The sequence below is a fragment of the Trachemys scripta genome, chromosome 1, assembly GCF_013100865.1.
Source record: "Trachemys scripta elegans isolate TJP31775 chromosome 1, CAS_Tse_1.0, whole genome shotgun sequence".
Classification (NCBI taxonomy): Eukaryota; Metazoa; Chordata; order Testudines; family Emydidae; genus Trachemys; species Trachemys scripta.
Window position 1 is genome coordinate 219,215,625 of NC_048298.1, and position 18,543 is coordinate 219,234,167.

At 45.3% G+C, this 18,543-nt stretch overlaps 1 protein-coding gene across 1 annotated transcript in view; it reads left to right on the forward strand.

The window, feature by feature from the left end:
- Positions 1-7,999, forward strand: part of PNPLA4 (patatin like phospholipase domain containing 4) — a gene marked incomplete in the record, with an annotated part of 43,042 nt that extends 35,043 nt beyond the window's left edge. Inside the window, 1 exon segment of the mRNA XM_034757356.1 lies at positions 6,129-7,999. Coding sequence (XP_034613247.1) covers positions 6,129-6,260 — 132 coding nt within the window.
- Between the last annotated feature and the right edge of the window lie 10,544 nt (positions 8,000-18,543).

Consider the following 18,543-nt stretch of genomic DNA (forward strand, 5'->3'; position numbering starts at 1 on the left):
AAAAAAAAAAAAAAAAAAAAGGAGGAGAAATAGAAGAAGATAAAGAAGTTATTCTATCCTAATACAATTCCTCCAGCAAAGGCCTGGGGAAAGATTAGATAGCATGACCTGCAACTTCCAAAGTGGAGTAATTATTCCAGAATAAAGTGATTCTTATTCCAGAATAGTGTCCACACAGGGAGTTATTCTGCAGTAACTGTGCCAGTACGGTTGTCACCTCTGAGGTACAAAAATCCAAGACATCTAGGATGATCCTGAGCCCACAAAACTGGACAGCTGGCAGTGTGTACTGAGCACACTTACAGATTTTCCAGGACAGCCACCTCAAAAAAGGATGATCATGGGAAAACCTGAACAGGACAACCTTATATGCTGATTAATTTCCTTGTGTACACAAGGTGTAAGGGCCTTCTTCATAGATTCATAGAGTTTAAGGCCAGAAGAGATCACTAGATCATTTGGTCTGACCTCCTGTGTATCACAGGTCATTAAATTTCACCCAGTTATCCTTGTATAGAACCCAGTAATTTGGTATGACTAAAGCATAAATTGTCTTTGACTAAAGCATATCTTCCAGAAAGACATCCAGGCTTGATCTGAAGACCTCAACAGATGGAAAATCCACCATTTCCCTTGGTATTTAGTTCCAATGGTTAATCACCCTCACTGTTAAAAATTTATGCCTAATTTCTAATTTAAATTTGTCTAACTTCAGCTTCCAGGTTCTTGTTGTACCTTACTCCACTAGACTGCAGAGCCCTTTACTACCCAGTATTTTCTCTCTACACTTATGCACTGTAATGATGTCACCTCTCAATCTTATTTTTGATGAATTAACCTGATTAAGCTTGTTTAGTCTCTCACTGTAAGGCATTTTCTCACGCCCTCATAAATTTTGTGGCTCTTTTCTGCACACTCTCCAATATTTCAACATCCTTTTTAAAATGTGGACACAAGAATTTTATGCAGTATTCCAGTATCTCTTGCATCAGTGCTGTATACAGAGGTAAAACCTGTTTATACATCCAAGGATCACATAAACCCTTTTTGCCACAGCATGGCACTGGGAGCTCATGTTGAGTTGTTTGTTCTCTGACACCTATATCCTTTCCATACTCACTGATTTCCAGGACACAGTCCCCAATTCTGTAGGTATAGCCTTGTTCCTGGTTCTTCGTTCCTAAATGTATCACCTTGCATTTGGCTGTATTAAAATACCTTTGGTTTGAATGGACCCACTTACCAAGAGATCCAGATTGTTCTATATAATTGCCGTTTTCCTTATTACTTACCGCCCTGACAGTTTTAGTGTTGTATGCAAATTTTATCAGCTGTGATTTTATATTTACCTCCAGCTCATCAATGAAATGTTGAATAGTGTCTGGACTAGTTACTTATACCTGCAGAACTTCACTAGAAATATCCCATTCAACATGAATTCCCCATTGACAACTATTTTATGAGATTTATGTCAGTTAGCTAGTTCTTAATCCCTTTAATGTGTTCTTTATTGATAGTTTGTGGTGCTAATTTTTAATCAGAATGTGGGGCGGTATTAAGTCAAACGCATTACAAGTCAAAATATATTAGGACTATGCCTGGGATCGGCAACCTTTGGCATGCAGCTTGCCAGGGTAAGCCCCCTGGCAGGCCGGGCCGGTTTGTTTACCTTCCGCATCCGCAGGTTCAGCTGATTGCGGCTCTCACTGGCCGTGGTTTGCCAGTCCAGGCCAATGGGGGCTGCGGGAAGCTGCAGCCAGCACATCCCTCGGCCCGCGCCGCTTCCCGCATTGGCCTGGGACGGCAAACCGCAGCCAGTGGGAGCCGCGATCAGCCGAACCTGCGGACACGGCCGGTAAACAAACCGGCCCGGCCCGCCAGGGGGCTTACCCTGGCAAGCTGTGTGCTAAAGGTTGCCGATCCCTGGTCTATGCAATTAACTTCATCAACCAAACTTGTAAGCTCCTCAAAGAATGAAATCAGGTTTGTTTGATAATACATACTTTCTGTAAAACCATGTAGACTGGCATTATTTATATTCCTATCCTTTAATGCTTTATCAATTGAATATGCTTTCCGATTTTCCATTATTTTGGCTGGGATTTATGTCAGGTTAACTAGCTATAGTTACCTGTCCACTTGCCCTTTTTGAGTATTGGCACAACATTAGCACTCTTCCAATTTTGTGGAATTTTCCCACTGTTCCAAGATTTATTAAAAATTCACATCAGCAGCGGGGAGCTGGCAGAGCCTTTCCCCACTGCTGGAGTCTTTCTCTGCTGCCAGAAAAGGCTCCTCAGTCAACTCTTCAGGACTCACGGGTGGAAGTTATCTGGGTCTGCTGATTGAAAAATATTTATTCCTAGTAGATGACGATTGACTAACTTCCTTTGTTACTAATGGGCTGGAAAGTACATCATCCACATCTGAAATGAATACTTCATCCCCTTTCTTTCAAAATATCAGGCAGGAATATTTATGGAACTTTTCTGCATCATTATTAACAATTTTACCATCTCCATCTGTTAACAAGGGAATATGGGGTAGTATACCATTTGAGGGATTTCTTTTGTTCCTAATATACTGCAAGCCAAACCAGTAAGGGATTTGTCATTGATTGCCCGTAATGCTTGTGCCTTAAATGCTCTGCTGCTGTGGCTCAGCCTGGATACCGAAAGCCTGCAGACAAGCCATGCACTGAGTGTCTGTGATAAGCAGGTCTGAACCAGCAACTCTGATTCCAGCAGCCTGCTTGTTAAACCCTAGCCCCAGTCCAGTATACACCAGCTCTGGTTATATCTTGCAAGATGACTCAAATAGTTCTCCCCAGTCTCAGTTTTTCTCAAAAGTATGTGCTCTGCAATGCCTAGTTCTTCCCTGGACCATTCAGTGGATAAGAAGTTTTGTTTGTTCCTCTAAAGAGACAAAATGCACAGCTTTATCACTTTAACCGGAGCTAGCAATCATTTTGTTTCAAACACAGCACTGGGTTGGTATAGCTTGAAAATAAAACAAGTTTATTAACAAAAGGATATAGAATTTTAAGTGTGCTCAAGTACAAAAGATAGTATTAGAAATGGTTCCAACCAAATAAAAGTGAAAAATGCTTTCTAGTGTGTAACCTACAGCCTTTGTTCAAGGTAGTTTCCTTATCAATCAACCTTCCAGCAAGATGGCTGACCACCCCTCTGGTCAAGATGTCCCACAAAGTTTATAGTGCTTGTTTCCTTTGTCATCTTAGGGGTCTTTGCTTCTCTCTTTTATAATCTAGTGAACTTTAGAAATTGACTCTTCTGAAGGTTACCCCCCCACACACCCCCAAAGTAAAGCTCATTCAAGCTGTGAGGAAGGAGACATGGTTTCTGCTAATGAAGAACTTTCCATGGCTTCTTCCTCCACTGGTGTTTGCTAAAATGCAAATGATGTGATTGCTTATTGACTCTGATGACCACTGGAGGCATCAGGCTGTCCTTTGTCTGGGAAAAACCTGTTTACTTGTCTGGTAAACACCTTTTCTACATTTCCTTCATATTTATATAGCCCCTTGGACATTTACCATAAATACACCACTCAAGAATATTAATGATCAGTGTGTTGTTAGTTTTCCAATTACATGACACCTATCAGATACTTTAACATTTATGAATTGGGGCATCTTGAGTGGATGCTGGTAGGGTCACCTGTACTTACGCTCCTTATTGTCCTTAGCCTTTCCATCCATTTTTTCCCCTTGATGTCTTAACCTTCCCTTAACAATTATCTATTACTGTTTATTTCCCTTTTTCCTATTTGTTATATATTTGGTTTTTTTATTTCTAATTGCTCCCTTCACTTAACTAATGAACCAGGATGGTCTTTCAGCCAGATTTGTATTCTTTCTTGTTTATAAAATTATGGCTTTTTTGACATCTAATAAGATCTTCTTTGAGATTTTCATTCAGATTTTTCTGCCTAAATTTTTTCTCCCAATCCATTTTGCTCATAATATTCCTCATCTTTGGGAAATTAACCCTTTTGAAGCACCAGATATGTCTGGGATTGTCCTCTGTTTGCCCTTAATTGAATGTAATCATGATTCCTAGGCAAATACCAACTTCTAGTCCAATGATTGTTTTTCCATCATAATGAGGTACAAAATAGAGCTAACTCCTTTTGGGTGCAATACTTTTGTGTTAGGAAATTATCTATAATTTTTAGACACTCTGATAATTTTTTTCTATTGGTTGCTTGAGACTTCCAGTATATGTTGTTGATATTAAAGTCCCCCCTCACAACACAATCTTTCCTTCCTCATATTAAAGACAAGTGCTTAAGAAAGTAACTAATCCTGCTTTCTCTGGTTTGATTCAGTGGTCTGTAACAGACTCTCACGAATACACTCTTCTGGGTTTTATTAGTTAGCACATTGATCTATATGCATTCAAGATCCTATGCTTCTGAGTTACAAATAACTCTAAAACAAGTAATGGTATCTTTAATATCACACCCCAATTCTTTCACCCATTCTGTCCTTCCTAAACCAAAGGATTTTAACATTCCAGTCATGTAAATCATCCCACTGTTTCAGTAGTGCCAGTTATATCAAATTTATTCTCACCAATGTAAACTTCCAATTTCTCTTGCTTGTTGTCCAGACTCCTACCACAGAACAGTTGAAAAATGTTGTGTTTTCATGTTCTATGTCACATCAGTTTAGTTTAGTTTATGATGCACTAGATTTGAATTTCTACCACATTTGCCTCCTCCTCCTCCTATGTTACCCTCTTAGCTGCTCCAGTTAGTTTCCAGTTGGGAAGATTAGCTCCCTGCTTGTGAGATGCAGACTGTCCTTTTCCTATAGTCCTCTCTCCCAGAGCAATATGGCTCAATGTTCCACAAATCCAGGCATTCAGCCGACAGTTCACTTGCAGTATTTTTGCCTTTTTACTTGTGAAGAGAATGAGGAACTCGTCATATGCAGTATGACAAATTCTTTCCTATGCAGATGACCAGCACAAGGCCTTTGCACCACCGAAGTCCTAATTAAGCACTTAAAATAGATCTTAATTGGGAGTTCAGTGGTGTGCTAGTCTTCTGTACGAGAGTGAAATCACCGTGAGATACAATAAACCAATGGAAAGATTCAGGGATGTGGATGAAGTGATGAGAGAGATTACTTTGGCAGTGGCAGGGAGTGCTGAGGACAGACAGGAAAAGGTTACATTATTCAAGGTAAGATGATTAGAATATGGACAAGGATTTCAGCAGTAGGAATGGTTTGGAAAGATGATTTTGTAGGTGGAATTAACATGTATATGCTATCTGCCACACATTACTTGGCTAATATTTGCATCATGTATCCATATAGAAAATAAGTTGATATCGTCCAACTGAGTCATCTAGCTGAGTCTTGGTTGTATAAATAAAGTTTGGTGCCTCATCCATACATGCTAAAGAGTTTATTTGGAGGGCCCTCTGTTTTCTGCATCTGTGGAATTTGCTACAGAAGTCACTTCCTGCCCCACAGTTGTGCTCCAGAATCTGAAGTATCACTTAAAACAGTTTCTAGTCCTCAGAGTTACAGAGACAACCTTGAAAATGTTAACCAAATCAATGGATGCGTGTCTGAATCCGCAGTCAACCTGAAACAATAGTTCTGAGAGTTTTGAACTGCCCTATTCAACTCAGACAAGGCTCCAGAGACTTGGTGATTCCATAGTTGCAAAATTTGATTAATTATTTATTTAAAATAAAAATAATTATTATTCTGTGATTATATTGCATCATTTATGAAGTGTGTAAGAAATAAAATATATATTAAATGAGAAATGAGTTAATAATTTAAACTAATAAATGTCTAATATCTTATTCATTGTAATTTTATTTATTATTGGATTAAATTACCTACAAATAAAATAGTCTTAATGAAAGAATCTAAAATGTAAGGAGGGAGAGCATATTTATAGCCAGACAATCATTACACTATCAGGATGATCAACTGGCGTCTTGAATAGTCCTTAGATTTTGGAAACATCATCTATCCATCCTAAAGGGGGGTAGGAGAGATGAAGAGACAAAGAGAACAAGAAAATCAAAATACAATAGTTGGTCCTGACAGTTGCCTAATTTAAAATACTTCTCTGTTGCAGTTGTCCGTGGCCAACCTGGTAAGGCTTAATCAAGCTTTATTCCCACCAAGTCAGAAGACGATGGAATCGCTGTACCAAAATGGATTTGATGATGCTGTACATTTTCTACTAAAGGAAAACTGGTTTGAATAGATGATGTGCATGGAAAATTAACAGTGTCTGATAGCTGTCAAAACAAAGTACATATGTCACACAGAACCCAAGATATTGCTGCCATGGTTTTTGTTTATTAAAATACAAATGCCAGAGGTATTGCATCAGTCAAAAAAATATACAGGTGCTTTGGCTGAAATTTGTCAGCATGTCAAAATGGAAAACAGAACTTACATGGTAAAAGGATCTGCTGTTTCAAATAGGTGTAATAGTAAAATCTATTAAAATTAAAAGAAGGTTGTTATTTAGGATGTATGGTACAAACTAGTGTATTACTTCATGAAATACTGAAAATATGATTGCTGACATCAATCATATATGAGACACTCATTCAGGTTATGTCCTGAAAATTTGCACTGTATCTAGTTCTCTTAAGCTTTGAATAGTTGTGTACTTTCTCTGTTAATCTTATTTTTGTGCACAGTAATTGACTGGTTGTAATACTTCAAGCATGAACTCTAATTACAAAGAGATTGTGAGAAACAAAACAATTTAATTGAATTTCTTTAATTATAATACATGTATTTTTTTCACCATTAGAAATTTTTATCCTTTAAATCAGTTCCAGGACTTTTAAAATCCTGAAATACCCATCTGTTTCAAAATTTAAAAACTTTTTTCTGTAAAATGTTGGAAAGAAGATTGCACCAGATATAATTAATTTTATTTATGCAGTGGTTCTCTATCTACTAAATTTTAATAAACTAATTTATGTTTGGAACTTTGTCAGGTATTTATTTTGTTGTAAATTTCTCAGTACTATGGTGTTATACTTCATTGATCCATTTTGGACAAATGATCGATATTTTTTAAAAGTTTGCATAAATGCATGTTTTCCCCCTTCACTAAGGCCATAACCTGCACCACTAAAGCTAATAGAAGTTTTTCCATTTACTTAAATGGGAGCAGGATGACGTCCCAAGGTCATAAGAGGGTCCCTAATAACTTTAGTGAATAATTTACAGAAATTAAGAGGCAACGTTTTGGAGACCTAATCGGAAATGTTCTGCTGAGATCAGCAGATCTCAAATGTTAGTATTTAGAGATTCAAATCATACATTTCCAACTATAGTCTAATCCAATATCTCTATCCATCTCTCTAAAATACTATTTGACAGGGGCTAATTAAAGAAATCTAAACTATTTCAGCAAGAATTCTTTGAAAAGCTCTGACAGTTGCTTTTTTTTTTTTTTTTTCTTCAGTAAAATCTACTCTGATAGGGTTGGCAGAGACATAACGCCAGTTCCTGAGGGTCTCAACTCCCATTGGAGTTATTGGAATTCAGGTAGCTCAATAACTAACAGGTTCAGATTCTGAAGGCTTTTCTTTTGACTTCATTGGTTGAAGGATCAAGCCTTTAACCTTTATATAATGAAATTGTCACAAGTCTTTTTTTATATTTATGTATGCATTTTCAGTAACATTCCTTGTTCTTTAAAAAACATATGGCTTGGATCACATGTAGTGATTAGTCTATTTGCACTATAAAGATTAAACTGTGTGTAAATTATATAATGTTCAAATGAACAATGGCAAGTACGCTGCGGTCTATGTAATGGAAAATATATAGATGAGAATTTGAAAGCATCTACTACACTTGTTTATAAACCAAGCCCTAGCAAAGAAAATACTGCACAATTGCAGAATTTATGTTGAAACTTAGACTAACTGAGACTGGAGTCTGCAAATAATAAATTAATATCTGGAAGCAATGTGATTCAAGTGCTTTTTGTGTTGCCTCATTTCTAGCACAAAGAAATTACTGTAACTAGAGATAAAATGCCATTTCCTTGAACACCAGCGTAAAAATAAATATAAATGTTACTTACATGTTCTTTAAAGCAACAAATTTTTCCCTTCCCAGATGTGGAAAGGTCCCATGGATATTACGTCATTGACTCATTTAGTTTGTGATCCACTACAACCCCCATATCTTTTTCTGCAATACTCCTTCCTAGGCAGTCATTTCCCACTTTGTATCTGTGCAGTTGCTTGTTCTTTCCTAAGTGTCCTTATGTAATGTAATCATATTTATTTCAGACCACTTCTCCAGTTTGCCAAAATCATTTTGAAATATAATCCTGTCCTTCCATGTGCTTGCAATCATCCTCAAATGTAATAAGTGTACTCTCTATGCCATTATCCAAATCATATGAAGATCTTGAACCCAATCCAGGACAGGTCCCTGTGGGATTCCACTTGATAAGCCCTTCCGGTTTGACTGTGAACCATTGATAACTACTCTGAGTATGGTTTTCCAACTAGTTGTGCACCCACCTTAGAATAAGTTCTTAGCTACATTTCCCTAGTTTGCTTATGAGAAGGTCATTTAAGACAGTATCAAAAGCCCTACTAAAGTCAAGTTACAGACAACATTTCATGATTACTGTCATCCAAGGTGCCTTCCACCTTTTAAAGTGCACTTTTCCCATTCAAAAATATTGTTGGTGACCTTTATGTGCAGAGCGATAGTGCTGAAGTGGGTGAAGCAGAACATTAGAATTTGGCAGGAAAACAGCCATTACTGAATCATTGAATGTTCCAGGTACAGTTGCTTTTAATTCACCCTTTTTGTATATCTAGTTAATTGGGTATGAGTTGTTAGCACTTTTGACAACATTCCTCTGTTACTGTTTGACAACATTCCACTGTTTAACCTAGCAGGAATGTAAATAGGTGCTCAAATATAGGAGCCAGGAGATTGAGTTCTAGTGACTGGGCCTAATAATTCACTATTTCACCACCTCTATTTACTGAAGCCTTACACTGCTCCCTAGGATATAGGCTATTATTCCCTTCCCTCCATTTTTAATAGATAAATATAACAGGTCATTGGTTCTGGCGCATGTACATATAAAAAAAATGTGCCCTGTCTGAAGGCTTTGACTGACTGAGTCAGGTGATCATGGTTCATGTGACTGCTTGGAGGCAGCACTATAAGAGGTGAGGCCTGTTCATTCAGAGAAGGAGACAGGCTGGGGTTTGGAGCTTTTGTCCTTCATGCCCAGGCAGGTGCAAGATCTACTAGGAGATACATGCAGAAAGAAGAGGTAGAAGCCTAAATGGGGAGAGGCTTTGGAAAAGGCCAAGGAGCAGATCCAGGGTTTCAGCGAAGAACTATAGAGTCTTTGAAACATTTGACACATAGTTGAATTCTTTTGTTAAATAAAGAAAACTATGGAGAAAGACAAATTGCTGGGAGCTTTAATTGATATACTGGCCTGTAGTTGATCCAACAGTTTACAATAAATGTATAATCTGGTAGGCAACCTATGGCATATGTGCCAAAGGCAGCACGCAAGCTGATTTTCAGTGGCACTCACACTGCCCAGGTCAGTGCCACGCGGCAAGGTCCTGGGTTACCAGGGGCACTCCTCGCTGATGCGGGGCAGCCTACCTCTTTCCAGGTGGGGGCCCCACTTCTGATTCTCCATCCATCGATGCTGTAGCTGCAGCACCCACTATGGAGCAAGAGCCCAGCATCACTGAGGGCTTCCTTCCCATGTCCCTGACACCTGAGCCCAGCCAAGAGGTGCCACCCCCCAGTAGCTCAGCTGCCGGGACTCACGATCCCGATCACACTCCTCTCCCTGATCCCGCTCCTGATCCCTGCCCCACCCCCATCCCTGATGCTGATCCCGTCTCCCTCCCCTCCACCTCCCGTGCTGCTGCCATCCTGGGGTTGTCTCATTCCCCTTGCTAGTGGATGACCCCCAGGGAGTGGCCTTCGTGTTCCCCTGTCCCGACCCCTTAGGGGCTGCTAGTTTCCCTCTGATGCCCCTGACTGAGCTGGGGTCTGAGGCGGGCTGCGTGGTGCCGGCACATTGGGTGCCACACCAGTGGTCCGCCCACTGCCTGCCTGCCTGTCTCGGTAGGCCACAGGGCTTCGACAGGGGCCCCACCGGAGGACAGCCAGGGGCCTGTGACCTCACCCCTGATAGGCTGCGGGAGGAGCTGCGAGAGTTTCTCCAGGACACCTGTGGGTCCTGGAACAAGGTGTAGCTTGCTCTCCAGCTCCGGGGGGACTTTCATCAAATCCTCTGGGTCATGAGGGCCATTTTGGGGGAGGGTAAAGGGACTGGGAGACTGGCCACTTCTGCCTACCAGCGGACCCGCTGCTTCTGTGACTCCCTGCTTACTGACGGGTTCAGTCACAGTTTGCTATGTGGCCCAACAGTGCCCGCAAGCATCCCTGTTGGCGAGGATCCCCCCAGCCCCTCCCTATGTTACCCATCACCTTTGCTACCTTAAAGCAGGTCTGTAGGCTGGGTCTCCGCAGGTGCCAGGTGCTCTCCTTCCTTTGAGTGGGAGGGTACTCTGTGGTTTTCCTGCAGAGACCCATACGGATCCAGCTGCCGAAGCAAGTTGGTGGCTGGAGTAGGGGGACAGGGTTTATTTTAGCCACCTCACAGCTTGTAGGCCAGAGTGGCTACCCTGTTCTCCCTCAACCTATGGCCCGAGGTGCTGGGGGTTGCCAGGGCTGTGCTGGGCAGCCTCCTGCACCTCTGGGTTTGCATGGAGTGGCTGGTGGTCAATCTCGTCAATGTCTATGCCCTGACATTGGGCCCAGAGCAGCTGCGCTTTTTTCAACAGGCATCCACCTTCCTCAGCTCCTTGGATCCTTGCAAGTGCTTGGTCCTGGGTGGGGACTTTAACACCACCCTCGATGAGTGTGACCACTCGGGGACCAAGCAGTGCCTGGCCACCGCGGACAGCCTCCAGGAGATTGTCAACCATCACCCTGACAACGTGTCGATGTTCACCTTTGTCCGGGTGGAGGCCCATCAGTCGCACCACTCCCGGTTGGACCGCTTTTATTTATCACCTTTCATGTACCCATTCCTCCGGCATCCGGCCGTCCCCATTCTTGGATCACCATCTGGCGACCGTGACGGCCTCTCTCAGTGCAGAGAGGCCAGGGCCAGCCTATTGGCACTTCAATAACAGCTTGTTGGAGGATGTGGGCTTCGTGGCATCCTTCCGGGAGTTCTGGCTGACCTGGCGAGGGCAGAGGCATGCCTTTCCCTTGGCGCAGTGATGGTGGGATGTGGGGAAAGTGCACGCCCGGCTCTTCTGCCATGACTCTTCACCCAGGGTGCCAGTCGGTAGAGGGACGTGGCGATAGAGCAGTTGGAATGGGAGGTCTGAGAGTTGGAGAGGCATCTGGCCACCAGCCCCGAGGATCCATCCCTCTGTGGAGCATGCCGGGAGAAGCAGGAGGAGCTCTGGGCCCTCAAGGACCATCGGGACCGGGGTGCCTTTGTTCGCTCCTGCATCCACCTTCTTCAGGAGGTGGACCGCGGCTCCCACTTCTTCTACACCCTGGAGAAAAAGAGGGGGGCTAAGAAGCATGTCACCTACCTTCTGGCAGAGGATGACACCCCCCTCATGGATCCAGAGGAGATGCACAGGAGGGCTAGGGCCTTCTACGTGAGCCTTTTTCCCCCGGATCCGACTGATCCCAATGCCTGCAGAATGCTCTGGGATGGACTCCCAATGGGACCAGCTAGAGCTGCCTCTCACTCTGGCCGAGCTTTTGGAAGCCCTCCGCCGCGTGCCCACAAATAAATCCCCAGGAATGGACGGGCTGACCATGGAGATCTACCACGTGTTCTGGGATGTCCTCGGCCCGGACCTTGTCACCATCTGGGCTGAGTCCTTGGAGAGTGCAGTCCTCCCCCTGTCGTGCAGGCGAGCTGTGCTCACCTGGCTTCCAAAGAAGGGAGACCCCCACAACCTTCGGAACTGGCATCCCATCTCACTCCTTAGCATGGACTACAAAGTCGTAGCGAAGGCTGTCTCGCTGCGGCTGGGGTCTGTGCTGGCGGATGTGATCCACCCCGACCAGACCTTCACCGTCCCGGGCTGTACCATCTTTGATAATCAGTACTTGGTCCAGGATCTCTTGGAGCTCTGGTGTAGGTATGGTCTCTCGTTCGACCTTCTGTCCCAGGATCAGGAGAAGGAGTTCGACAGGGTGGACCACGGGTATCTCCTGGGCACTCTGCGGGCATTCGGCTTCAGACCCCACTTCGTGGGTTTTCTCCAGGTGCTGTACGTCTCTGCGGAGTGTCTGGTCGGGCTCAACTAGACCCTGACCAAGCCGGTCAGCTTCGGGCGCGGGGTCCGTTGGGGTATCTGCTGTCAGGCCAGCTGTATGCTCTGGCGATAGAGCCCTTCCTCTGACTCGTCCGTCAGAGGTCCTCCACTTGTCCCTGGAGGAGGGAAAACAAGGCCTGAAGTGCCTGCGCAGTCAGGTCCACATCTTCCGCCTCCAGGCCCTACAAAGGCTCTTTTATGGTGCAGGTAGTCCAGCGTGGAGCACACTGATACACGCCTTCCTGCACAGCTCCTATACGACCGGCAGTTCCTTTATCTCCATCCAAGAGGGCTCCATCTGTGAGACCTCTCTGGGCTGCCGGTCTTCTACCAGGACCTCCTCCAGACCTGGAAACTGGTCTTGATGACCAGGTCCATGGTGGCCACCGAGAGGGCGGATTTCCTCGTGGAGCCTCTGCTACACAACTCCCAGCTCCGTGTGCAGATGGAAGAGTCCCCCTTGGTGCGACAGAGGCTGGTCCTGGCAGAAGTCACCAGAATTGGAGACCTCCTGGAGTATGACCCAGAAGACTGTCTGGATCCCCTGATGCTCACTCAGCGCATGGGGCTCTCCAGCCCTCAAACTACCCGGCACATACTTCAGGAGGTGAGGGCCACTTTGCTGCTCGCTGCTCGGGTCTACTTGACCAGGTTCTGCGGGAGGGGCCCCCCCTGCCCACCCTACACCCCGGGCCCTCCAGACCTTCTCATCGGGCCCCTGCACCCTGGGCCTATCCAGCCATCCCACTCCTTCACCATGAGGCGGCTGCACGAACTACAGCTGCCTCGTTTCTGGACCGCACCACGGAGACATCTGTACACGCTTGTGCTCTACACCCTTCACATCCTCAGTCTTACGTCCCACCCCGTCAAGAAGTGACGGGACCTCTTACCACCTCTGGTAAGAGGTGGGCCAGCCTATATTCCACCCTGGTCCTGAAGCCCACCAGGGATATTAGTTGGTGGCTCCTTTACGGAGCCGTGAGCATGGGCATGTTCTTGGCATGGTTCACCCCTGCCCTGGACATCTGCCTCTTCTGCGGCGTGAGGGAGATCCTGGCACACATGTATCTGGAGTGGGCCAGGTTGCAGCCCCTATTCTGGCTCCTCTTAGATATCCTGTTATGTTTTTGGCTGCACTTTTCCCCTCGCCTCCTTATCTATGCACTCCCTATCCATGGCCCCACCAAGTGTCAACCTCCTTGTCAACCTCCTCCTAGCACTGGCCAAAATGGGCATCTACAAGACCAGAGAGAGGAGGTTGTCTGATGAGGTTTCCTGCGACTGCAGGGCCTATTTCTGATCTTCAGTCCGCTCACGCATCCTGGTGTGGTTTCCGCTGGTTCCCTTGACACCTTCGAGGAGCAGTGGGTGCTGTCCGGGGTTCTCTGCTCAGTGTCCCCATCAGGTTCCCTTCATTTGTGGATCCTCCCCTTAGGCTGGGGGAGGACATTTAGCAGTGGGGGGTAGGACAGGAACACTACCAGTTCACCATCCTCCTGTTTGGCCTCTCAACGGCACCCAGAGTCTTCACAAAGTGTATGTCTGTGGTGGTGGCCTACCTCAAGCATCGGGGGGTCCAGATCTTCCCCTACCTCAATGACTGGCTGGTCAAAGGCAGCTCCAGGTCACAGGTACAGGACCACGTACAGCTCCTCCTGCCCACCTGCACCACTCTGGGGCTGCTGGTAAACAACACCAAATCTACGTTGGTACTGGTACAATAAATAGAGTTCATTCTTGACGTGACATCAGCCAGAGCTTCTCTCCCACCGGACCTGTTCGAAACCTTGAAGAATCTTATCAGGATGATCACAAGTTTTCCTGTGACAACTGCCAGGGCATGCCTCCAACTCCTGGGTCACATGGCAGCATGCACGTATGTGGTATGCCATGCCAGACTCAGGATGCGCCCCCTTCAGCTCTGGCTGACCTCGACATTCTCCCAGTCCAGAGACAGGTTGGACAAAGTCCTCACCATGCCCGAGTCCATACTAGCCTCCCTCCTTTGGTTGACCACTCCGGAGAACATGTTCTAAGGAGCTGCTCCCCAACTATAGAGTTGGTGTCCAATACATCGGACTGAGGATGGGGAGCCCATGTGGGAGACCTCCAGACCAAGGCCTGTGGTCCGTGCAGGAACTAGTCCTGCACATAAACATCAAAGAACGCCGAGCAATCCGTCTGGCTTGCATGGCCTTTCGCTCGTGCCTTACAGGCAGAATAGTCAGAGTTCTCACAGACAACATGGATGTGCTCCAGGAGGGGCCTGGGCAAGGGCGCGATTTCTAACACCTTTCTTCTGTCCTGGTCGGGTCAGCTGCTATATGCCTTTCCTCCAATTCCGCTGATCAGCAAGGTCCTGGAAAAAATCAGGACAGACAAGGCTTGCATCCTCATGATCAACCCAGCATGGCTCAGGCAACACTGGTACGGGACTCTTATGAACCTGTCCATTACCTCCCCTTCCCTCCCCCGTGGCCACTACCAACCTGCCCAGACCTTCTCTCTCAGGACCAAGGTTGCCTCCTCCGCTCCAACCTTGCAGCCTCCACCTCACGACGTGGTTGCTCAATGGTTAGGCCAAGAGGAAAGAACCTGTTCAGAGGGCGTCCAGCGAGTCCTCCTGGAAAGCAGGAGGCCCTCCACAAGTCAGGCTTACCTGGCAAAATGGTCAAAGTTCTCTCAATGGGCCACTGATCGTAGCATCTCGCCAGTGGCTGCCCCACTCCAGCTTATACTGGATTACCTCCTTCATCTCAGAGCTCAAGGCCTAGCGCCCTCGTCCGTCAAAGTGCATCTGGCAGCCATATCGGCCTTCCACCTGCCTGTGCAGGGCAACATGGTATTTTCTCACGCCATGACCGATCGGGCTTGGATCACCTCTTTCCTTATGATAGGCCCTCTGTTCCATAGTGGGACCTGAACTTGGTTCTGGCCAGGCTGACAGAGCCTCCATTTGAGACGGTTGCCACGTGCTCCTGGTCCCACCTTTTGTGGAAAATAGCCTCTCTTGTGGCAATCACATCTGCTAGGAGGGTCTCAGAACTCTGGGCCCTGACCTCCAAACCCCATATACGGTAGTTCATAAAGATAAGGTCCCGCTCCACCCACACCGTTCGTTCCTCCCCAAGGTGGTCTCCGCCTATCATATGAGCCAGGACATTTTCCTTCCAGTGCTCTGTCCCAAGCCTCACGCGTATAGTGAAGAACGCCGTCTTCACATGCTGGATGTGAGATGGGCTCTGGCTTTTTATCTGGAATGAACAAAACCGTTCAGGAAGTCTTCACAGTTGTTTATTGCCACAGCCGAATGAATGAAGGGTCGGCCGATCTCCACTCAGCAGCTCTGCAGCTGGATCACTTCATGTATCTGTACTTGTTACGATCTGGTGGGCATTCCCCCGCCACCGATTGTAAGAGTGCACTCGACAAGGGCACAAGCCTCTTCGGCCACCTTTCTGGCTCACATCCCTATTCAGGATGTTTGTAGTGCTGCTACATGGTCATCGGTCCACACGTTCACCTCGCATTATGCGATTGCCTCCCAGATCAGGGAGGACGCCGGGTTTGGCAGGGCAGTGCTCCATCCTGAGTGTCTGTGAACTCCTACCCACCTCCAACAGGTATAGCTTGGGAATCACCTACTGTGGAATGCACATGAGCAATCACTCGAAGAAGAAAAGACAATTACCTTTTCCGTAACTGGTGTTCTTCGAGATGTGTTGCTCGTATCCATTCCACATACCGCCCTCCTTCCCCACTGTCAGAGTTGTCTGGCAAAAAGGAACTGAGGGTGGGAGGAGTGCGCAGTGCCCCTTATACTGCGCCATGGTGGCGCCAGTCCAGGGGTCACTATGGGCGCTCTCCTACTGTGGAATGGACATGAGCAACACATCTCAAAGAACACCAGTTATGGAAAAAGTAACTGTCTTTTATTTGTTGAGATTTGTCCATAACTAAGGAGAGAATATATACCGCTCTGGAACAAGTAGTTCAATTTTTTTATATCATCCATCAGAGAGCAGTAACTATCAATCTACAACAGGGATATTTGGCACCCTCTGCTGGTCTCTTCTTCCATGAAATATCCCATTGCAAGTTTTTCTGCCTCTCTCCAAGGGTAAAATTCACCTCTGTGCAGAGGACTAGTTTGAGGTCTGTGTGCTCTCTGTGCAAGGGAGAATTTCACTCAGAAGATTTCAGTAAGCAGTATCTGATTAGGGGTGTGGAAGATGCAAATGGCTGAGGGAAAAAAGCAAATGACATGCTGAACTCTGCACTGCTTGTGAGGAGACAGGAGCTAACTGTGTAGGTGGATCAGACAGATGTAATGTCTCTTGGCCTATTGTCAGGCATTAAATCACTGAAGAGTCTTGGTCTTAGTTCCTGACAAGGTAAGCCTTCCTAAGTTGTGGCATAATAAATCATTTCTGTCTACCGTAGTGCCTGAATTCACTGTTGGGCTCCTCAAAGCTTTTTTTAAGGGCCAACTTCATTTAGCAGCCTTAATGACCTATCAAATGTGTCTAGGTTTGTGGAAGAGGTTCTGAGAAGTAGAAAATTAGCCTCCGTGAATTAGTGAAGATAAGGCAAACCTGGGAAATGACTTTCCTCTATGTCTAATGCCCTCAAGCTGTAGTCAGTCAGCTGGATTTGGGGATAAAGGGCCCAGAGCTCACAAAGGTACTAGAGAATAAAACATATTCAAAGGATTAGGAATAGTTCTGGAAGAAAACTGAGAACTTTAACTGTCTATTCCTATACCACATAAAGAATCCAGTCTCTCTGGGAAAACCCATTTTCTATAACTGTCCTCCCTTTTTGCACACACAATTATGGGTGCAATTACTGTCTTTTGGAAATCTAAGAACCTTATTTGCAGGTGTGCTGACACGTGTAGTTCAGTCCATATGTATTAAAAGAAAATGTTTAGGAATGCTTTTAGGACCAACTGATTAACAGTAGGAACCCATATTTGAAAATATGATTGTATGTCACTTGCCTAGGACCACTTTGGAGAAGGTAAGTCTTCTCTATCCCTATGGCCCAATGCTTAGGCAAAGTTTCTTTCATTTTTCTCTCCTTTTCTCCAAAGTCAGTATTCATTTTCCTCTGAATATATCAGACAGCAGCTCCCCTAAATAATAGTCAGGTTCTCAATTTAGTTTGGCTTAAACCAAAGTGGTTTTTATTGGCAATTTTACAAATAGAGAGATAGCACGATTAAATAAAAGATAAACACCTAAATGCCTAGACAAGTACTGCAGAAAGCCTCACTAGACTGGCATTACATTTAATGTTACAAAATATTGCAAAATCACCATGATTTATAGCATGGTGGGGATTGTTTAGTCTTTTACCCCGGTCAGAGAACACAGCACTTCGAGAGTCTGCTAAGCGGAAGCAATGAAGAGTCCTGTGGCACCTTATAGACTAACAGACGTATGGGCGCATAAGCTTATTCACCCACACCTATAAGGTGCCACAGGACTCTTTGTCGCTTTTTTCAGATCCAGACGAACATGGCTACCCCTCTGATACTTGCTAAGAAGAAGACACTCTAGAGCATGGGTTCTCAAACTTCACTGCACCGCAAACCCCTTCTGCCCCAGGTGAGGGTGGAGCTTGGGCTTCAGCTTCAGCCCTGGGTCCCAGCNCCCCTTCTGCCCCAGGTGAGGGTGGAGCTTGGGCTTCAGCTTCAGCCCTGGGTCCCAGCAAGTCTAAGGCTGGCCCTGGCGCCCCATTAAAATGGGGTCACGCCCCACTTTGGGGTCCCGATCTACAGTTTGAGAACCACTGCTCTAAAGAGAATGTCTGTGGTAGCTTCTGCCATTCAGTTATAGCAACCTCCTCCTTCGACCCAAGACGGTTACTTTCCTTGGTGAGATATCTGCTCATCAATATGGAGTCAAAACAATATCAGCTTATGCAAAAAAATTGCTCTTTCTTTCAGGGCAATTTGAGTAGATTTTGTCCAGAAGTATTAATTTTCCCCAAGTCATTTATATACAACCATTATTCATTCTGTTGTAAGACTACCTCAAGTAGTAGTTAATCACTATGCAAATGAAAGTAAACTATTTCTATGCAGCCTCGCTAAATTATTTATACAGGCTTTACAAGTGTGCTAGGTACCTTAGAAAATATAAATGACATTGT